Below are 22911 nucleotides of genomic sequence, written 5' to 3' on the forward strand. Positions count from 1 at the left end.
CAGCATAGTCACCTTTTACAGCAAGCATGGGTTGCTGAAGACCTATTCTACCCCAGATCTTCACAGATATAGTGTCATTTAAGAAATTAGGGTGAGTGCTTTTGATTGTCTAATTAATGAGTGTTATGTTAATTCAAATTGAAGGATCCATTCTGAAAGCCATGTGACTAGAACTGTCCTTTCGAACCAAACCCTGCTTCACCTTACAGTTTCTCATTTAGTAATACTCACCTTCACTGAAAAGGGCTGAGCAAAATCAATTCTGACACTTCCAAAGTTCTGACACAGAACACGCCAGATGCCCTTCCAGGCTCCAAGGAAGGACTCACTCACTTTAGGAAGACCCTACGAAACAAAAAATGAATTTTTTCAAACATGAAAAGCTGATTCTTTTATGGTGTTCATATCTTCATGTTGATAAGGTGGTCGATATAAAACACTGCCAGGCTGCCATCAGGGCCCGGCGACTTCTGGAGCTGCAGACCTTGAGTAAACTCTTCAGGCCCTCATATACAGAACTGGAGCTTACTGTGACATATAAATAGACACTTAAATTTACGGCAGGCTATAAAGGCCCATACAAGTTTGAAACTACGGGGCCGACATGAGATCTACCTGCCACGGGGCTACGGTCAGGTGTATATTTCAAACACTGTGTTGATTTCCTTTCAATCGTACAGAAGAATTTATACACAATTATATGTTTCATTATTTCAAAATGATATGGAATCTTTTTGAGGCTGTAATCATGTAGTCTGACAAATCCCTGTGATGTCAACTCACCATCTGTTCTCTGTGGAAGTTGCCATCTAACAACCTCTCATAGCTTATACTGATTGGCACTACATATGCATCGGGGATCAGACCTGGAAAAGAGCAATTATTTCTTTCAGTCACATAATATTTTCTTTTCATATTCATTTCCATGAAATCCATTCTTAAACATCACTCATTTTTCATGCACATTTCTCAAATTTGAAAACCAATCATAAAATTTGTCTTCTTGCTGATTGAATTAATTTCAATAACAATACACCATCATAGGTCAACATTGGAAGCGAAGTCTTTCCAAAAATTCTTTTATTGTTTTGGGTTTTTTTAATGTACTTTTCATAAAAAGTTTCTTTTTATTTTATTTTCATATTGACTACTGACATTACAATATCCTACTGGAGAAGAAGAAAACAATATTTCAAAAACAGGTCTGCATTATTAAGGCATTCACAACAAGGTAGACACAATTTTATGGACAACAACTTCTTTAATACTGTAAAAAGCGACGTTTCTGTATTGATCCGTATACCGTTGTCAAGCAAGACTGAATGAGGGACGTTGTACAGAATATATATCGTCGGTGGAGGATAAACACTAGAGGATTAACAGTAACAACAATGCATACATGAGTGGGATAACATGAGTAAGTAATGGCAACAGAAGGATAATACTGTCACCACACGATGGACAGAGAACACATAGGTGGAAGTCAATGGGACAAGAAGCCAATCAAACAGGATAAGTGATTATTGCTTGATGAGTTCATAGTAGGCGGATGGGATGAAATAGCCTTGTTCTCTGTTGATTGATGGCTTGTGGCGGCGAATGTTAGTGAAATCATGGAGGTTGTTGGAGAGGATTTGGATGTTGTCCCAGTTGATGTTGTTAGGATCTATACGGAAACGTAGCTTTTTACAGTATTAAAGAAGTTGTTATCCATAAAATTGTGTCTACCTTGTCATCCGTCAACTTCTAAGTGATGCCTATCAAACAATGCATTCACAGCAGTTGTACCTTCTATACATGAGTCAACTACAATCGATAGCAAGCCTCCTTTAGGTGTCAAAGCTTTCCCTGAGCGTGTTCGTCCTCCCTCGATGAAGAACTCAAAGGCTTCACCTTTCTTCAGTAGCTCTTGCATATACTGGCAAAGACAAAGCAGATAACTCACTTCATGATCTGCCAGATAGGTAATGAGTACATGATAATACAACTACAAAAGATACCACTTCAATTGAGCATGAGAGGTCAGTGGACACGCAGGACCTTAAGGTGTACAGAGGAGCGTATAGGAGGCTTTACTCACAATAACTAAGCACAGATCTGCATATACTCACAGAGAGGCACTAATCTAAATCTACTTGCAGTAAGAAGCACGGAATTGCATATACTCACAGAGAGGCACTGATCTAAATATACTCCCAGCATAATGCCAGGGGTGGAAATTTAAAAAAAAACTTCACTTGCCATCGGACAAGTTTAAAGACAATTTTCACTTGCCCTGATTTCATTTTCACTTGCCCAAATAATTTCAAAATAAAATTTCAAATCATCAATATGTGTTTATTTACCGTTGAACAAAATTACACTACACCAGCACTGTTATATCTACATAAGGACTCGGGTAAATTCTAAATGAACATCGGAAACCTCATGACTTGTCAAATAATGTTTTTTCGAAATTGTGTACAACCGTCAACAAAAACATGTTCTTATTTCTGGATGTTACAGTTGGATACTGACAACAAATTCTGCACTTGATGACATTTTTTTTTTTCGTCATACACTACCCATGGAAACGCATCACACCAACTCTGAATGAATTTTCTTCCTGTTCTTGTTCTTAAAAACATGTGTCCTCATTTGGTCGTTTTCTTTTACATGATTCGCTATCATCGTCATTTTCAGATTTATTTTCACTTTCCCAACCGAAAAAACTTTTAATCGACGCCTACTTGTGTGTCGCCATAACCAGGTCGTAACTGTTTACATTGGAGAAAGTCACAGGCCACGACGTGTTTCAATTACGAGACCCCTCTAGGCAGTATTGATCGTCTATCAATTATCAGATCCCTCTAGGCCGCAATGAGAGAAAAGCATTCAAACCGAGTGTAGAAAGTTGTTTCATACTGTTCCGATTGAATATTAAAACGAAAATAGAAAAAGGACGTAACTCTAAGTCTCCTGTGTTCTTTAATAGTGTCAGTGTTTCGCGAAAGCGCGATTACGAAATTTCTCTCAGCTAATTTATTGTACCATTTTACGAGTAGTTAGACATGTAGACAGTGATAGTAATTTCCAATATTACTTGCCTCCGGACAAGTTAAAGTAAGGGATTTTGTTGCCCGACCTTGTATTTCTACTTGCCCCGGGAGTCGGGAAATGGCAAATTTCCACCCCTGAATGCATGGATCTAAATCTACTTGCAGTATAGAGCACTTCTCTGATATATTTTCAGTATGAAGCACTGATCTAAACATACTTGCAGTAAGAAGCACTGATATGCATATACTCTGTATATATACACAGAATGGACCAGGGATCAGTATATACTCACAGTATGAAGCACAGCTCCGTATATATACACACAGGATGGACCAGGGATCAGTATATACTCACAGTATAAAGCACGGCTCTGTATATATACACACAGAATGGACCAGGGATCAGTATATACTCACAGTATGAAGCACGGCTCTGTATATATATCCACAGAATGGACCAGGGATCAGTATATACTCACAGTATGAAGCACGGCTCTGTATATATATCCACAGAATGGACCAGGGATCAGTATATACTCACAGTATGAAGCACAGCTCCGTATATATACACACAGAATGGACCAGGGATCAGTATATACTCACAGTATGACGCACAGCTCTGTATATATACACACAGAATGGACCAGGGATCAGTATATACTCACAGTATGAAGCACGGCTCTGTATATATGGTCCTTCTTCCCTCCCTTGTCCAGCTTCCGACGAATGTAAAACCCTCCTAAACCTCGCATCAACATGCTGCAAAGAAACAACCGAAATACTGATTATCAGGCATGTTCTCCCTGCTACAATTCTAACAGACTACATTCATACAGAATTTACAACATTGAAGTTATCAAGGTTGTTCATCACTGCTACCTACTTAAGGAAAGGGATATCGAGGTTGTTCCCCACTGCTATCTACTTGAAGAACGGGATATCGAGGTTGTTCATCACTGCTACCTACTTGAAGAAAGGGATATCGAGATTGTTCATCACTGCTACCTACTTGAAGAAAGGGATATCGAGGTTGTTCCCCGCTGCTATCTACTTGAAGAACGGGATATCGAGATTGTTCCCCACTGCTACCTACTTGAAGAACGGGATATCGAGATTGTTCATCACTGCTATCTACTTAAGGAAAGGGATATCGAGATTGTTCATCACTGCTATCTACTTAAGGAAAGGGATATCGAGATTGTTCATCACTGCTATCTACTTGAAGAACGGGATATCGAGATTGTTCCCCACTGCTACCTACTTGAAGAACGGGATATCGAGGTTGTTCATCACTGCTATCTACTTGAAGAATGGGATATAGAGGTTGTTCATCACTGCTATCTACTTGAAGAAAGGGATATCGAGGTTGTTCATCACTGCTACCTACTTGAAGAACGGGATATCGAGATTGTTCCCCACTGCTACCTACTTGAAGAACGGGATATCGAGGTTGTTCATCACTGCTACCTACTTGAAGAACGGGATATCGAGGTTGTTCCCCACTGCAACAACCTACTTGAAGAACGGGATATCGAGGTTGTTCCCCACTGCTATCTACTTGAAGAACGGGATATTGAGGTTGTTCCCCACTGCTATCTACTTGAAGAACCGGTTATCGAGGTTGTTCATCACTGCTACCTACTTGAAGAATGGGATATAGAGGTTGTTCATCACTGCTATCTACTTGAAGAACGGGATATCGAGGTTGTTCCCCACTGCTACCTACTTGAAGAACGGGATATCGAGGGTGTTCCCAACTGCTACCTACTTGAAGAACAGGATATCGAGGTTGTTCCCCACTGCTACCTACTTGAAGAACGGGATATCGAGGTTGTTCATCACTGCTATCTACTTGAAGAACGGGATATCGAGGTTGTTCATCACTGCTACCTACTTGAAGAATGGGATATAGAGGTTGTTCATCACTGCTACCTACTTGAAGAACGGGATATCGAGGTTGTCCATCACTGCTACCTACTTGAAGAACGGGATATCGAGGTTGTTCCCCAATGCTACCTACTTGAAGAACGGGACATCGAGGTTCTTCATCACTGCTACCTACTTGAAGAATTGGATATAGAGGTTGTTTCCCACTGCTACCTACTTGAAGAATGGGATATCGAGATTGTTCCCCGCAGCCACGTAGGGTGCTCTGATGCTGTAGTTCCAGAGGATGAAGGTGACAAGGATGTAGTCGAGGTGACTGCGGTGGAGAGGCACATAGATCACAGGCACACCACGCTGTTGGGGAAAACAGACACAAGATTCAACAAATGCTGTGTAAAAGACTGTGCTTTCATGTGATGTGAAAACCTTCATAAAACAGTCAAAATATATTAATCCTAGTAAAATCCTAGATATTTTTTATTTTTGTATACTTATCCTGCATTACTCCTTAATGCATATTACTGCTTGTTCTTGACAGAGAAAAGAACTGTGTGAAGGTCTTTGCTTGAAGAAGTTGTTCAAACTAGCTGAGAGGCCCGCCCATCACGCAGCTCCCATGTGACCAAAGGAAGTGACGTCACGGATCTTCACATTACTCCGAAACATCGGAAGGCATCGTGGGGAGATAGCTCTGCGATGGGTGGGTCCCTTTAGACTAAGTAATGCAGCATAAGTATACAAATATAAAAAATATCTATGATTTTACTAGATTTTTTACTTATCCTGCATTACTCCTCCTGTTCCCAAGCCAATCCTTGGCTGTGTGTGGTCGGCTTCAGGTGACCACTCCATGTATGGGAAAACTCAGTTTTCCTCAGCCCGTCTTGGGCTGTATGGTCGGCCTGGATGAACATTACACGGAAGGGAAGAGTCAGGTATGCGTTGTGTCCTGGTACTACGCAGCCCGACAATAACCCTCAGTTGAGGTCAAGACTGGAGTACCGAGCAGTATGCAAATGGGGCATGAACCTTCTAATCCAGGGCATACGCCAGGTGAGGTCGAAAGGCCGGCTCTGGACTTGGAGGCGAGGTCAATGACGTGTAGTAGTGGTGACCTGTTGGGCCACTACAAATGGACCAAAACTGTGTGTGCCTTGCACATCCTCCAATACGACGTCTCGCAGGTAGTGAGTGGCGAAGACGGTCGTCTATGTACGCCTCGAACTGAATGTCCCGGTACGAGGCTATCAGCTTGGTAAGTCGTGTGAATAGCCACTGGAACGAAGAAATTCCGCATGGGATGACCGCCCATTGATAATGGACTCCCATGATGCGATGAAGAGGAGAAAATCCGGTCTTCAGGATATATAGGGAAATGTAGGTAGGCGTCCTCGATATCCAGGTTGATGAGCAAATCCTGCGCCTGGATCCGGGATCGCAGTAGCCTGAGCGTTGTCATCCTGAAATAAGGTGGCGCGCCAGGTAGCGTTTGTTGAAAGCGGTGAGGTTGTGAATCATCCTGTGTTTGTCCGAGTTTTTCTTGGGGACTAGGAAGACAAGTGAATGGAAGCCAGGTGTTATGGCTTGGACGTGTATAACCTCAATGGCTTTCTTGTCTAGGAGCGCCGTGATGTTCCGGCTCAGTAGCTGCGGTTGAGTAGGGGGTAGGTGTCCGCTATGGGGTACGACGTGAGCGGTGAGTCGTCTATAAGCATCAGCTTGTACCTGTGTCGGATGATGTTATGGACATATGGGTCCCCAACGATCTCCCAATTCTGAGAGAATCGACCCAGTCTCCCACCTACTGGAGTGTCGACAACTTGGACAGCTGGGGGTGGGAGGTCCCAGTCGTGCCTGTCTGGCGATTCACTTTAAGTCCCTGTGGTCGGCGTTAACCTCCCTTGGCGTGACTGGTATTTGCCAGAGGACTTTCCTTTTCCTCTCCCCCAAGAAGTTGAGGTAGAGCCCCATCCCCGAGTCTGGAGGGTGTTGCGTTGTGGCTGGTATGAGCCAAACTGGTCCACCCAAGCAAAGGCTGGCTGTAATACCCTGGCCAGGGCCTTGAGAGCCGTCTCATCTCGGGGAAAGCCGAAACCGGGAGTGTGTCTTGGATATCTGTCAGTTAAAGAGGTCAGAGGCGGACCAAGGTTGACGCAGGAGGTTTATCTTGAACTCTGGGTCCCAGTCCGACAAGGCAAGGTACCCTAGGCATCTAGTGGTTGTGAGCTCAAACTTGTTGTTGGAGGTAGGATACGACTGTTGTTAGGTGGTCAATCCTATTGGGGTTGTCCTCCGATAAGTCCTGCAGTATGGCTCTAAGAACGACGCCATCAGTGACAGGTGTTTGAGCGTGTGGAGAATCTCAGTTTCCACATAGGCAAGTTTACTGTCAGAAACTCGAACTGAGGTGGAGCGGTTTAACCCCGCCATGCGGTGCAGGTCCTCATCTAGGGTATGAGCGTGGTCCGCGACTTGAAGAAAGTGGACTGGGTAGTCGTCTCGTCTATAGCATGGGGCCCTGAAGGACGGAGTCAGTGACAGTTTACTGAAGTCCTCGTCCAAGGCTGAGATCATGTCTCTGATCAGTGGGTCAGGAGGGATCAAGGTAGGGTCCACACGGATGGCTGTCTTGCTATCGACCTCTGCCAGCCATTCTGCAACCTGGTCTAAACCCAGGTGGGACTCGACGTCTGTGGGGGTGTCGTCATAACAATGGAGTAGGACCGATAGCCACTGGAGTGTCTGCAAACCGGTGAGCGGCTCCCAGATCAATGATCTTGACAATAAGATCGACTGTCACTCTGACGTGAAAACGTACTTGGGGAAGCCAAGTCCATGGAGTAACAAGAGGTAGACGGCGTCTGTATAGTCGACTTGACGAGGCGGAGGCGGAGGCAGAGGTGCGGGCGTCTTGGGCAATAGAGGTAGCAGCTGTAGCAAGCAATGTGAATCCATCTGTTGCTGCGCCATGCTGCCCCGGCAGAGAGAGTGTGTTTGGTTTTACGCCACTTTTAGCAATATTCCAGCAATGTCACGGCGGGGTACACCAGAAACAGGCTTCACATGTACCCATGTGGGGAATCGAACCGTGACGAGCGAACACTTTTACCACTAGGCTACCCCACCGCCCCTCCGGGCAGTGAAGTGAACACCGTAAGACTGAGACTGACCTGTGCCACCTTGTGGACCATCTCCAGCTGCCCCTTGTGGACCTGGATCGTCCTCAGGAACTGGCTGAGAAACTTCAACAGGAACCACCCAGTCAGCCTGAAAGGGAGACAGAAACAATAGCCACCAAGCACATCTCTGTGGATGAATTTCCACGAAAGGCTGAAGCACCCTGCTGATTGTAAGCGGGAACAATTTAACATTGCATTATTCATCTTTATAAAAGGGTACCTAGCAAAACTGCTTATGATTGTTTTTCTTATTATTCTGATGAAATTCATTTAATTCCTAAAAATGTAATACTTCAAAACTGCAAAAAAGCCAATTTGTCTTCACAGGCAAATCTACCAAGGACTAAACAGTGCTGAAAGTGTTACACTACCTGACCAAGTGGCCAGATATGGAAGCCTTCATCTTGCTGAGGATCCTCTTGGCGGACTGCTGGTAGTGGGACAGGGAGGGGGGAGGCCGCTTCTTGCTGCTGGGGGAATCTAGTCGGGAGACAGCAGCAGGTGAGATCATCATCTCTGAACAGTTCAACTTAAAACTTGTCAACCCCGCCAATACTTGCTACATCGACAAATGTTAAATCTGAAAATGTCCTTACAGTGTCCTTACAATCACAGAATGAAATGTTTTAACTCTCAGGAAACAAATGTGAAAATCTTGTTTTTACTGGATATCAGAAGTGTCCCATAACATTTTCCTTACCTGTGGTAAACATGAACATATTTTCGATCTATATTTTGTCATATGTAGCAAAGATTCTAAAGTATCATGCTACTTGCAAAAGTTGCTGGTTCAGATGGTCCACTCCCTACCAATACTCTAGCTCAGGTCTACACCAGGCCAAGCCAGAGAGACGTACCTGGTCCACTCCCTACCAATGCTCTAGCTCAGATCTACACCAGGCCAAGCCCGAGAGACGTACCTGTTCCACTCCCTACCAATGCTCTAGCTCAGGTCTACACCAGGCCAAGCCAGAGAGACGTACCTGTTCCACTCCCTACCAATGCTCTAGCTCAGGTCTACACCAGGCCAAGCCAGAGAGACATACCTGGTCCACTCCCTACCAATGCTCTAGCTCAGGTCTACACCAGGCCAAGCCCGAGGGAGACGTACCTGGTCCACTCCCTACCAATGCTCTAGCTCAGGTCTACACCAGGCCAAGCCAGAGAGACGTACCTGGTCCACTCCCTACCAATGCTCTAGCTCAGATCTACACCAGGCCAAGCCAGAGACACGTACCTGTTCCACTCCCTACCAATGCTCTAGCTAAGATCTACACCAGGCCAAGCCAGAGACACGTACCTGGTCCACTCCCTACCAATGCTCTAGCTCAGGTCTACACCAGGCCAAGCCAGAGAGACGTACCTGGTCCACTCCCTACCAATGCTCTAGCTCAGGTCTACACCAGGCCAAGCCAGAGAGACATACCTGTTCCACTCCCTACCAATGCTCTAGCTCAGGTCTACACCAGGCCAAGCCAGAGAGACGTACCTGGTCCACTCCCTACCAATGCTCTAGCCCAGATCTACACCAGGCCAAGCCAGAGACATGTACCTGTTCCACTCCCTACCAATGCTCTAGCTAAGATCTACACCAGGCCAAGCCAGAGAGACGTACCTGTTCCACTCCCTACCAATGCTCTAGCTCAGATCTACACCAGGCCAAGCCAGAGACACGTACCTGTTCCACTCCCTACCAATGCTCTAGCTAAGATCTACACCAGGCCAAGCCAGAGAGACGTACCTGTTCCACTCCCTACCAATGCTCTAGCTCGGGTCTACACCAGGCCAAGCCAGAGAGACGTACCTGGTCCACTCCCTACCAATGCTCTAGCTCAGGTCTACACCAGGCCAAGCCAGAGAGACGTACCTGGTCCACTCCCTACCAATGCTCTAGCTCAGATCTACACCAGGCCAAGCCAGAGAGACGTACCTGGTCCACTCCCTACCAATGCTCTAGCTCAGATCTACACCAGGCCAAGCCAGAGAGACGTACCTGGTCCACTCCCTACCAATGCTCTAGCTCAGGTCTACACCAGGCCAAGCCAGAGACACGTACCTGTTCCACTCCCTACCAATGCTCTAGCTCAGGTCTACACCAGGCCAAGCCAGAGACACGTACCTGTTCCACACCCTACCAATGCTCTAGCTAAGATCTACACCAGGCCAAGCCAGAGACACGTACCTGTTCCACTCCCTACCAATGCTCTAGCTCAGGTCTACACCAGGCCAAGCCAGAGACACGTACCTGGTCCACTCCCTACCAATGCTCTAGCTAAGATCTACACCAGGCCAAGCCAGAGACACGTACCTGTTCCACTCCCTACCAATGCTCTAGCTCAGATCTACACCAGGCCAAGCCAGAGAGACGTACCTGGTCCACTCCCTACCAATGCTCTAGCTCAGATCTACACCAGGCCAAGCCAGAGAGACGTACCTGTTCCACTCCCTACCAATTCTCTAGCTCAGATCTACACCAGGCCAAGCCAGAGACACGTACCTGGTCCACTCCCTACCAATGCTCTAGCTCAGATCTACACCAGGCCAAGCCAGAGACACGTACCTGGTCCACTCCCTACCAATGCTCTAGCTCAGATCTACACCAGGCCAAGCCAGAGACACATACCTGTTCCACTCCCTACCAATGCTCTACCTTAGATCTACACCAGGCGAAGCCAGAGAGACGTACCTGTTCCACTCCCTACCAATACTCTAGCTCAGATCTACACCAGGCCAAGCCAGAGACACGTACCTGTTCCACTCCCTACCAATGCTCTAGCTAAGATCTACACCAGGCCAAGCCAGAGAGACATACCTGTTCCGCTCCCTACCAGTGCTCTAGCTCAGGTCTACACCAGGCCAAGCCAGAGAGACGTACCTGGTCCACTCCCTACCAGTGCTCTAGCTCAGGTCTACACCAGGCCAAGCCAGAGAGACGTACCTGGTCCACTCCCTACCAATGCTCTAGCTCAGGTCTACACCAGGCCAAGCCAGAGAGACGTACCTGGTCCACTCCCTACCAATGCTCTAGCTAAGATCTACACCAGGCCAAGCCAGAGACACGTACCTGTTCCACTCCCTACCAATGCTCTAGCTAAGATCTACACCAGGCCAAGCCCGAGAGACGTACCTGTTCCACTCCCTACCAGTGCTCTAGCTCAGGTCTACACCAGGCCAAGCCAGAGAGACGTACCTGGTCCACTCCCTACCACTGCTCTAGCTCAGGTCTACACCAGGCCAAGCCAGAGAGACGTACCTGGTCCACTCCCTACCAATGCTCTAGCTCAGGTCTACACCAGGCCAAGCCAGAGAGACGTCCCTGGTCCACTCCCTACCAATGCTCTAGCTAAGATCTACACCAGGCCAAGTCAGAGAGACGTACCTGGTCCACTCCCTACCAATGCTCTAGCTCAGATCTACACCAGGCCAAGCCAGAGAGACGTACCTGGTCCACTCCCTACCAATGCTCTAGCTCAGATCTACACCAGGCCAAGCCAGAGAGACGTACCTGGTCCACTCCCTACCAATGCTCTAGCTCAGATCTACACCAGGCCAAGCCAGAGACACGTACCTGGTCCACTCCCTACCAATGCTCTAGCTCAGATCTACACCAGGCCAAGCCCGCGAGACGTACCTGCATGTTCCGCCTGTGCCTCTTGAAGGGTGAGCTGCACAGCTTCCACCACTCTGGAAGTAAAGATCAGAACATACCAGGAAGTAGAAACCTCCTCATACAACTTTACACAATATCATGTATACATAGTACGCACACCATGTGTTATGCTTATACATCCATAAACGCAAAAATATATTGACATCAATTATTACCAAGCATATTTTTATGCAACCAACTCAAAGTAATTGAGTTAGGGTGATTTGTTCTGCATATTAATTTTCTATTAATTTGGTTAGCTTATCCAGAGCTCACGGCCCAGTTCCACAAAGCATATGTTGCGAATGACAGTTGTATGTGTACTTTAAAAAATAGGAGTTAAAGCATGATCACCATAGCGCTACGATAGCGTCTGGGGGAATGGTCCACGGGGACCAGACCTCCCTTTGGAAAACCAAATGTAGTGTGTTGTGGGCAGTAAAATTATCTGTGAGAGGATTTTGATATTTGGGACCCATCACTCTGAAAAAAGCTGGATCCGCCCTTGCAACCCTCAATCATTTGTTCTCAAATTACAGGGGGCACGGGTGGCCCAGTCGTCTAAGGCCCGCGATTCTCTGTGCAGAGTTGCGTCCCTTGGGCATGCCAGAAACCAATGATTGTGGGTTCGAATCCTGGTTCGCCCCGATTATGTTTCTAGGTTTGTCAGCACCATTCCCGTTATCATAATAATAATAATAATAATTTACACCAATATAACTTGTAATGTAACGTATATGTATTGAGATATAGGGGCTGCAAATCGATGTACTGTATCATTGTTCTCATAACGGGAGACAATACTGTATTGCCGTATCATTACACCAATAATATTTAGTCACTCAGTAGTCAAATGTCATGGTTGTGCAGTTATGAAAAACTGTGAGCCTAAGGGGGTCTAAGACATCAACAATACGGTGCTATGGCAGCATCCAGTGGCATCCTGTGGCATCCAGTGGCACACTTTATTTGATTCCAGCCCACACTGGCGTTTACACACCCTTGGCATTCATGAACAGAGCATTACAATGGCTACCCTCAAGTCAAGCATTCAAGAAATCCCTACCAAAACACAGACATGCCATTTGGGGGGCAGAAAACTGAAGAAAGTTACATAATCCATTCGGCATACACTGCCTGATCAATGAGCACTACCTTGAAGTATTGATCAAAATATTGTGCCTACAGTATATCAAAGGCCAAGGAATCAAAAACAAAGTTTAACTGTGAGTTAGGGTAACTTCATTCTCAACCTCACTGTTTTGATTCTGAATTGATAACTGTTCACCATCAAGCAATCAAGCAGCCTTATTTCACAAACGGTTTGCATTGTATTGAAAGATATGTATTGCACACCATGTACTTCCGCAACCAATGTTAACATGGAATGGGGTCAGTAAAGAAGAATATACTAACACCTTACAGCATGTTTACCAAACCATTTCATGATAATGACAACAAGAATTCAGGGATTTATCCTCAACTTTGAACTTGGCAGGCAAATTGGGGGAAAACATGTCCTTATTTCCTGTCTCCACCTTCCTCATTGGTAATGCAATAATTCAAACAAGTTACAAATAAAAACTGAACCTGAAAATTTTAGACATTCACACTAGACCTAGGGCCAAATGAAGGCCTCAGAATACCTTGATAAAACCAGAAACTACATGACTAGATTAGTGTGACACTATGCTCACTGTAAGAACATGTCCAGGGCCCTGTTCCAAAAGGCAATCGTACAGCTAAAATCTCTTTGCCAATTGGGTCCAGATTCAAACTGCTGAGGTCTTAATTAGAACCTTATTAGATGTAGATGTTGGAGGTGTTAGATAGCATTGTAAACAAACTAAGTATAGCCTACAATGGTATGTTCACATATTTGGTATATTACAAAATGATAAAGGTCAATTTAAACTTTCCACGAACATGATAAAAAACAAAACTTCAAAAGACATTTTAGAGACAATTCTAAGTATATTAAAACAATAGTATAGAGGCTTTGGCATCAAAATTGCAAGAGAAACATCTAAAGGGATATTATATTTGCCATAAAAGGCGCTCTGGATGCTCAGAAATTTGACAAATGGGGACACTTACTAAAATTATGGAAAAACATGGAAACTAAAACTGTTTTGATAATAGTTACTAGGCAATTATATCCCCTTTCTACACAGAAACACTGCTGTTTATATAAATCTGTAATATACACAGGAAATACTGTCTATCATGTGAATTTTCGGTCTTAGTAGGAGGCATTTAAAACAGATGGGTCTAGAAGTGAGTCCGTGGGTACTTGTTGGAGCAGGGTACTTAATAGAGTAAATACGGTAGTTGTCACAAGGCCTTATGGCTAATACGTACAATACCCAGCTGTCTTACTCTACCCAACTCAACTACAAGACCGAAAACCAGCTTCAAAAAGAATTCATTCAAATTCAGTTGTGACACATAGCAGCAATAGTAAGGCTGTGTTCACAAGACGCAATACCATTACGATGATTATGCAGTCAGGCGTTATTGACCTACTTCCACACATCTGTCACAGGTCACAGCGGTGCTGTGAAGGCTGCCCTCACAAACACCATTGATTTCAATGCTCTCAGTTCACACTAGTCTTTAGACTCAATATTTTATGGGTTCATGTCACATGTAAATGCAATTAAGCCAGAATGTTGTCAGTAATGTGTGGCTTGGCCAGGGAGTATACTTCCACACAAAGCAGTTGTTCCATGACTATTTCACAATTAAACATTAAAACTGCCACTACTATTAATGGAATAGTATTTGGTACTAAAGTCACATAGACACATCTGAATCTCCATTAAACTGCACAATACACAAGAATATGTCCCATCACAAATTTAGATTTGTCTCTAGCAAAATCACAGTAACATCGCTCATTGTTAAAATGCATTTTGTTCTTTCAAAATGACATGCGATTTGAGCAAATTAACCTTTCACAGCTGCTGCACTATTGTTGTAGTATTGTTAATGGATATATGTTTTGACATCATTGTCATAAGATGACATCAACAAGTCGGGAGTCCTACCCCCAGTCTGTGTGGGATGTTAAACAGATCATCACGACACATGAACAAATGAAATGATATTCCAACGCATGATCATGCTATTGTTCGAAAGTTACTTTTTCATCTGGCACAGCATTCTGTGCAATGCCAACAAGATTTCAACTTACGGCTGAAATGTTTGGGATTTGTTTAGGTACATAGGAATTAATCTGATAAACCTCATTTTTTTCAGGTCGTCAAATAGAAAATAACAATTTTTTTACAGATTTGTGGGGATTATCAAGGATGGGGTGTCATATTCAATACACAAACTTCAGTGGAGCAAGTGGTTTCAAACTGTAAAATGTTCATGCATCCAGTATGTCACACTCAGCAATATTCCAGCCAGTGTAAATCATCCAGTCTGAACGTGACAAACCCGAGATTGATGTTACCACTGTAAGACCATTCCATGCTGTCAGCGTACCATGACACAAAGTCAACCAAGTCTGCAACCCTGACCACACCACATTTAGTTGTATCTATCAACTAGTCCTGCACCATGACCGTGGAATATATTTATTTTATGAAAAAAAAATAATCTAGAAATGCATACAAAAGCAAGTCCCTGAAATCAGCATAGGGATTTTTTTTTTATTTTTAGAGTCAAGAAGGATATTGTGTAATAAAAGATTTCAGAGACTAAAAGAGTCTATCTATCAACAAACATAGGCTGCTGGGGACCTATTCCTATTAGGAATCCCAGGGAACACCCTGTATCTAAATCATACTGTGTCTCCCTAGCATTTGTTCATTTTTACACCTTGAAATATTTTTCCAAAGTGACAGAAAAGCCACCTTGCAGATTTCAAATCGGGTGAACAATGATATCAGTGTTTGAAAGTCAAAGGCATCCTGGGATCCTTGAAATCTTAACTTAAACATGTTAAACAGGGATAGACACGGTCTCATGTCAGTTAGTTTGAGACAGTAACATTTTAGATGGACTCGTATATCCTCAAATCTACTTATTTACAAAGCCACGAGTCCGAGAAGAGCAGCAGACTAGTGGGATATGACCAATGGTGTCTACCCTGTTTAAACATTCAGGTCATGACAAGGACTAGGGGTGACTATTGGTCTGGAAATCACTATTGCAATAACTATTGATACTGAAAGAAACTATTGCGATAACTATTCATATTGCAAGCAACTATTGTGATAAATATCAATAGTTTTCACTGTATCATTTAAGATGGATTTTAGAGCTGTATTAAACCTTGGAACTGAAGTTTCCTATGAATGTGATAACCATAAGACTTCCAAACACTCGATTTTCCACCCATGTTTGTCACAAACTCCACTTGACTGTCACCTCCACCATTTTACTTTAAGAAAGACCGGTTGCTAAGCATCATGGGCAGTTAACTCTTATCCTCACTCGGCTCGTTCGTTAGCGTGTTTCGGTGACTAAATTGCATGTGTGGTAAATACAATCGAAACTATCGTATTACTACTGAAATCGATACTATTAATCGGAAACTGATTTAACAATCCCTTTATTGACTTTAAGTGCTTACCAACAGCAATATATATCGATATTTCAATTTATCATGACACCCCTAACAAGTGCTTTCAGACACAATTCAAACACTAGATAAGGTTAGAATACTTGTATAAGTTCAAGAAGATTCTACCAGCCATTTATTATCCAAACATGGTATCAATTCAAAAGGATGTTACCATGTTAAATATCCCTATCAAAGTGACAGGCATTTCTTTCCATGTGGTGGAGCTTTCACAAGCTGAACTTATAAGGTCACTCCCTGTGGGGATTCCGGGTTAGAATAGGTCCACAGCAAACCCATACTGGTAGTAAGAGGTGACCCAAATGGATCGGATAGTCTGACTTGGTGTCTGTTAATAACGTGTCCTCATACCCTTACAGCGTAAATCCTTGCTCACAATATCGATCACTGGATTGTCTGGTCAAGACTTGATATTTCCAGGCCACCATCACATAGCTGGAATATCACTGAGTGGGGCATTCAACAACAAACAAACAAAACACTAAGTTACTAACCTCTTGTTGTTGAGTACAGCAAGGGACACATCAGGAAACTTTCCCTGTCCAACTCGTCTCAATGCATAGGCTATGGATGGCATAGTTCTCGCAAAGTATCCACATGACCTGCAGAAGAAGTTACTTGTGTCACCTATGGATCACGTTGAAAGCACATCTGAATGGCTGTAATACTAACAGGCATTTCCAACTGAACACAGACACGTATGAATCTTTATTGAAGGTCAACAACTTCATTGTAATAAAAAAAATCCCTGAAGTCTTGTACATAAAAAATTAATTTGAAAACCATTTCATTCATCAAGAACATGCTAAGAAATCAAGATTCTGCAATGACTTTCGACCATACTTGATTCTGCCTGGCAATGATTGGTCACTCAGAGCTTCAAATCACAATAACAACCTCTGATTGAAAGTGACAATTTGCGGCCACATCACTGTGGAAGCAGAAAGTACAATTGTAGGTCACAAAGTGCAGAGCTGTGTTCCAATATTCCAAGTGTGTGTGTCAATACATTTTGGGCAGAAAGCACAAAAAAAACGGTCTGGGAAAGCGTAATACAAATTTAAGAGATATCAGAGATCTGGAAATTTGTTCTTCCCTGTCATGTCTATGATGCTGAGAAATCACATCTGATGGGTCACAATGAACACTGTGATTCATAATAATAGTAAGCAGTTCACAACTAAACAATGCTAGATGCTATGTTTTTATCCTACTCAGTCATCCAGTTCATTCAGCATACTTCCACTGTCAGCGTTATTGGCACTAGTCCTGTAGCCCTTGCCAAAGCGCCCAATAGTTAAGGTGTCATAAGGGCTAGTTGAAATTTGCCATGTTTAAGGGTTTTGCAATATGTTATCATAATAAGGATTAGTGGACTAAATTTGTTAGTTTCTACCACTGACTGGAGAATACATGACAATAGTGATTCAACAACACTTACCCCAGCTCGGTTCTCACATCAAATATGTTCCTGATTCCCTCTTCACATATTCTCTCACTAATCAGATCTCTCTGTAAGTGGAAAACAAACCAGGCTCTACATTCACGCTCACCTGTGTCTGAAATACTGGAGTTGCTCCTCATGCATTTCATAATTCCTAATATGGAATGTGATAGCTTTAAACATGTTTCAAAGTTTTCTTCATCCATGTACTGGATCCAAAAGCAAAAACAAGATTTTTCCCTACCAGTCTACTATTTGTGAAATGCCAATTGTCTTCCGACCTTGATCCATTAAACATGTTAGAGAAAATATAAAAGAACTTGCTCTTAAAGTATCCTTCACTGAATGGAAATTCCTTTGTTATGACAGGTTTCCTCATCATATATAAATTGTCAAATGATGCAATGAAAAGATAGTCAAGTAAATCTGACCCTGCTGGAAGGGAGACAACTGCAGCACTGCCCCATCATTGGTCGATGGACCTTGAACTGATCGGGGCGAAATGATGGCACAGACTTGAAGGCAGCTATGATGCTAGTGTTGTACTGAAATACAACATGGCGTGTCACATACAATGGAAACAGCTACACATTTCCAAATACTCCATAAACCCTCCCCAAGGTCAGGGTACTTTAGATGCAGTATTTACTCACAGCTTATCATTCACTTCAGGCATATTTAGGTATCATTAGTTTTCTTTGGGTATTCAATATATTTTTCAATCTCATTAAAATCAGATCTTAGTTCTCGCTATCACTAAACAAAGTTCTGAGGACATCCTATTAAAGGTCATGTCAGAACGACCTTTCATCCGACCAATCAAAGCGTCACTTACCAGATCATGAAAGTGACAGTCGAAATGTGTTTTCTAAACATTGCAACCTCAAAAACTTTAAAACGTGGTATTCGACTGATTCCATCAAAATTATCGTGTGTCTCTCGCTTCTGTAGGATAAACATTTGAACGGAGGAGGCGTTGCAAAGTACATGGGAAGCACTGCCATACAATCGTAACCATATATTAGACATTCCGGATTGTTCTATTGTTCAGTTTTCAAAATTATAATCGAGAACTGTGTCAACATATTTTTCAAGCGTAGTCTGAAACGTAAGTCGCCAGGTTGAAACGAGTGCCGTAAAGCTCGAGAAAGCTGCTTTCTCATTGGCTGTTATCGACTTCTTGTTATTTGTTTCAGTGGTCGGTCAAAGTTTGCAATAGGTCGTTCTGATGTGACCCGTAATGGGATGTCCTCAGATCTTTGTTTAGCGGCAGCAAGAACTTAGATCTGATTTTAATGAGATTGTATATTTTTAACCCTTTGGGTCTAGTCTATTATCATGATTATGTATTTTCAAGCAAATGAGTAGACATTTTAACCATTATTATGCATAAAATTACGTTTCATGTGACTTCTAATCATGCTAATTTGCATCTGTCCATGTGATGCCCCAAGGTTGTCACATGTCACATAGGCTCACAGCTATTACATGTCAAGGTTATAATAACACTTTGTCACATTATTCACTGCTGTAGAGTTCATGTATACATGTGTGTATATGAGACACCTGCTTTCAAACAGGAAATAAAAATATGCAAGTGACATTTAGGTACACAAGCTTCATTGAGTAATTAAGCAGAGTGTTACTATACAATCATTTCTTTGGATTATTTCAAGCACATCTGAATATAAACAAATCAAACTTTATTGGTTTACGGTGAATAATTGTGTGTTTCCTCTGCAAAAGCGCAGCTTATCTAGTCCTCTAGGGTTGGGCAATTTATCTATGTGTGTATATTTTACTGACATAATTGGTATTTATCATAACATATAGAGTTATCGATGTGACAACCAGTGTGATCCAATATATATGCAAATGAACCCTGCATTAACTACTCCGAGTCCATTCCCTACATACATCTGCATGAATAACATGCAGTGCCTACTTGATCATGTAAATCTAATAGCTATTGCCCAACAAACCCAAAAACATTCCTGAAGTGTGAGCGCCTATGTGAACAAACATGGTTGCAAATCATTTGGCAAAACCAAACTCAGCCAATAATTTCTATTTAATGACTCACTTGTTCAAAGTAAGATCCTTTCAAACGGTGTCTTCTCTTCGGCATCCTTCTCCCCTGGCCAGGGCCGTTCAATGGGCCTGAATTGTGTCGACTTCCCATTGTAGCCTCAACCTCTGCAAAACATAGCATACATCAGAACACATCCAGCAAACAATTACCAAAACGATCATCTTAAACTATGTTTTGTTTATGTATGTTTGTTTGTTGCTTAACGCCGCACTCAGCAATATTCTAGCTATATGAGTGAGTGAGTGAGTATGGTTTCATGACGCTTTTAGCAATATTCCAGCAATACCAAGGCGGGGGACACCAGAAATGGGCTTCACACATTGTACCCATGTCAGGAATCAAACCCGGGCCTTTGGTGTGACGAGCAAATGCTTTTACCACTGGGCTACCCGACCGCCCCTATAGCTATATGACAGCAGCCTATCCATAATCTCAGTCTGAACCAGACAATCCAGTGATTGATATTATAAGCAACATCTTACATCACAGGGTTACCAGGACATGCAATCAACCAAGTCGCTAACAAATCTATTAAGTCACCTCCTCTTTCAAGCAGAGGTAAATAGGGGCTTTATTCAACCCAGAATGCCCACGGGACGTGTACTATCTGGTATAAATAACAATCAGTGGGAAACCTTATGCCGTGGCGTGACTGGTGTCATTTCACACTTATCTTTATCTATTTCAAGCTTACAATACTGAAAGAAATGTTACTTGACTCGGGCTTCACACTAGTGGCTTAATTCACAGACTGGAATATGTTTTTAGTATCTATGCTTTTCCATCCTCAATTATCCAGGGATCCCCATAGCTTGGCTTCAGGAGTGACTTAATTCATCATCTCCACATCATCTCCTATCTGTAACTTAGCACAGAATTTCTCTTGCCCATGAGAGGCATTTGATTTGACAGCTATTTATAATCTGGTGCCAGTCTGATTTTAAAACGAGGCTAGCGATAGGGTCCAGGGTATTTAGAATAAGATAAAGGAGCTATCACTAAACAGGGTCCCGATCCACAAAGCAAGATGTGAAGACTCATGAAGATAAGGATTTGTAGTGTTATGACCTTTTTTAACGATAAAATTTATCGTTGGCTTACGGATGTCCCTGTGAAGACCCGTGAAGATAAGGATCTGTAGTGTTATGACCTATCTTAACGATATAATTTATCATTGACTTACGGATGTTGTGGTGCTACAAATGCTTTTTGGATTAAGGCTTGATGCTGACAAATAAGGTATGGCCCCAATGGCGTTTGTTATAACATGACCCTAGTTGAGAATATGGCCAGAATATTGCCGACTGCGGCATCAAGCAGCTCTCACTGTTCTGTAGTCAGTTTCCCCCCAAGTAATAACCGTGCACGAAGAGCAGATAACAGGTACCCAGCAAGCAATTGTAACTCCTCAGATTGCTCATTTACTGACTTGTCAATAACAGTGCTGGTATTTAATTAACCAAAGGCAGGTGTTCAGGTAAAGATATGTGGAACACTTTGTATAAGCAGTCTTTTAAACCGATTAACTGACATTACCATCAATTAATCATAATGAATCATGGCGAATAGCCAATGATCGACTAAACATTCTTGAAATTACTTTCACAGAATTGACATGAATCTTTGTAATAAAAGCAGGTATGTTACCATGGTTACATTTGTTCCAAATGATGGAAGAAAGAGCTTACTGACTGAGTAGACAGATTTGTTGTGAAAAGAGCAGGTTTTGCATCTCACAACATTCAACTCATGCGGATATTACTGTAGCAGTGAATGCACTCAATCATCAAAATACGGATTATATACATGTTATAGTACTTATACACTAATAATTTTAAATGTTCAGTATGATATATGTTGTCCGATCATGACAAAGTAATTGATCGACTAAAAAATGTCAATGTACTGGCAAGTGTCCCGGTTATCAATAATTACATAGGCCTGTCAGCAAGTAGGCCTATGTACGAACTACAGGGTACATACAATACGATCAGTGTTTACATACCTCTCATCACAAATACAGAGAAATGGTTGGTTGTTCATTAACCCTATAGAATTTTCGGCATATCAATAAGCATCTGTGGCCCTGTGGAATTTCGTGAAAACAAGACCTCTTTTCTCCATCGATTTCGACAGCTTTCTCCACGCAACATCGGCCCAGTAAGCTTAATTTCCCGACACCTGCACTTGTGGCATGACACCTGCACTCAATAACAAACAGATACAGACTCAGTCTGCCGGTGAATGTTCCGGTGATTCCACCAAAGTCATCATCGTTTTACTGACATTGAAAGAATGATTCTCGAATGTCGTGTTTTTGCATCACCCTCTCACAGCGCACTGAAGCAAAAGCAACCATCCACTGACACAGAAGTTTTCCTTGTCGATCCTAAACACGAAAGAAAATTTGTTGATTCAAACTGACTGATATTTAAGGAGCCCGATCGTATGAACTTTGTTTGCACCCTTCAGATAGCACGTGTATCCATAATGTTGTCTGCTGATTATAATGTGTTTATCAAGGATCATGTAATCTAGCACACGATTGGTCAACTGGGAAACATCAACCAATCGAAATCTCCGTTTCAAATACATGTCGGCTTTACATCATACGACAAGCAAGCGTGAAAAGGCGTCGTTTTAGACTGATTCCAGTCTTTGTTCCAAATTTAAAGTAAAAAATGACAATAAAATGTTTATAACAAAAAGGATAAATTATGTCTTCTAACGTAAAGTATCATGAATACTGAAAGAATTGGATTCTGAAACCTTAGATAGAAAATATATGTTATGCAATCAATTAGTAATCAGTCTAGATGAAGCCTTTATCTTGCGTATTAGAAGCATTTCCAGCTAGATCTATATATAACTTCACAAGAGAAAGAATGTCTGTGGTTTATTTGAGAATTTACAAAATAGCATATTTATCTTTACGCAATGTAGTATCAAAATATAAGGACCAATCGTTTAATAGATCAATAACAACAAATTGAGTTAACAATAAACACACATTTGTATGCCGTAA

The 22911-nt window shown here is 42.6% G+C and overlaps 1 protein-coding gene across 1 annotated transcript in view; it reads right to left on the bottom strand.

Annotated features, from left to right (window-relative positions):
- The window catches only part of LOC124124161 (glycerol-3-phosphate acyltransferase 1, mitochondrial-like), a 46628-nt gene extending 24233 nt beyond the window's left edge, over positions 1-22395 (bottom strand). Inside the window, exons 1-13 of the mRNA XM_048381427.1 lie at positions 21892-22395; positions 19878-19990; positions 18226-18339; positions 17792-17862; positions 16845-16952; positions 11736-11788; positions 8476-8584; positions 8096-8192; positions 5143-5279; positions 3704-3797; positions 1789-1918; positions 784-866; positions 232-345 (exon numbers count right to left, since the gene is read on the bottom strand). Of these exons, the coding sequence (XP_048237384.1) occupies positions 232-345; positions 784-866; positions 1789-1918; positions 3704-3797; positions 5143-5279; positions 8096-8192; positions 8476-8584; positions 11736-11788; positions 16845-16952; positions 17792-17862; positions 18226-18339; positions 19878-19990; positions 21892-21898 (1230 nt within the window). The 5' untranslated portion in view covers positions 21899-22395. The remainder of the gene's footprint in view (positions 1-231; positions 346-783; positions 867-1788; positions 1919-3703; positions 3798-5142; positions 5280-8095; positions 8193-8475; positions 8585-11735; positions 11789-16844; positions 16953-17791; positions 17863-18225; positions 18340-19877; positions 19991-21891) is intronic.
- Positions 22396-22911: the final 516 nt, after the last annotated feature.

This window comes from Haliotis rufescens, unplaced genomic scaffold, assembly GCF_023055435.1.
Source record: "Haliotis rufescens isolate VD_foot unplaced genomic scaffold, xgHalRufe1.0.p SCAF_39, whole genome shotgun sequence".
NCBI classification, from domain to species: domain Eukaryota; kingdom Metazoa; phylum Mollusca; class Gastropoda; order Lepetellida; family Haliotidae; genus Haliotis; species Haliotis rufescens.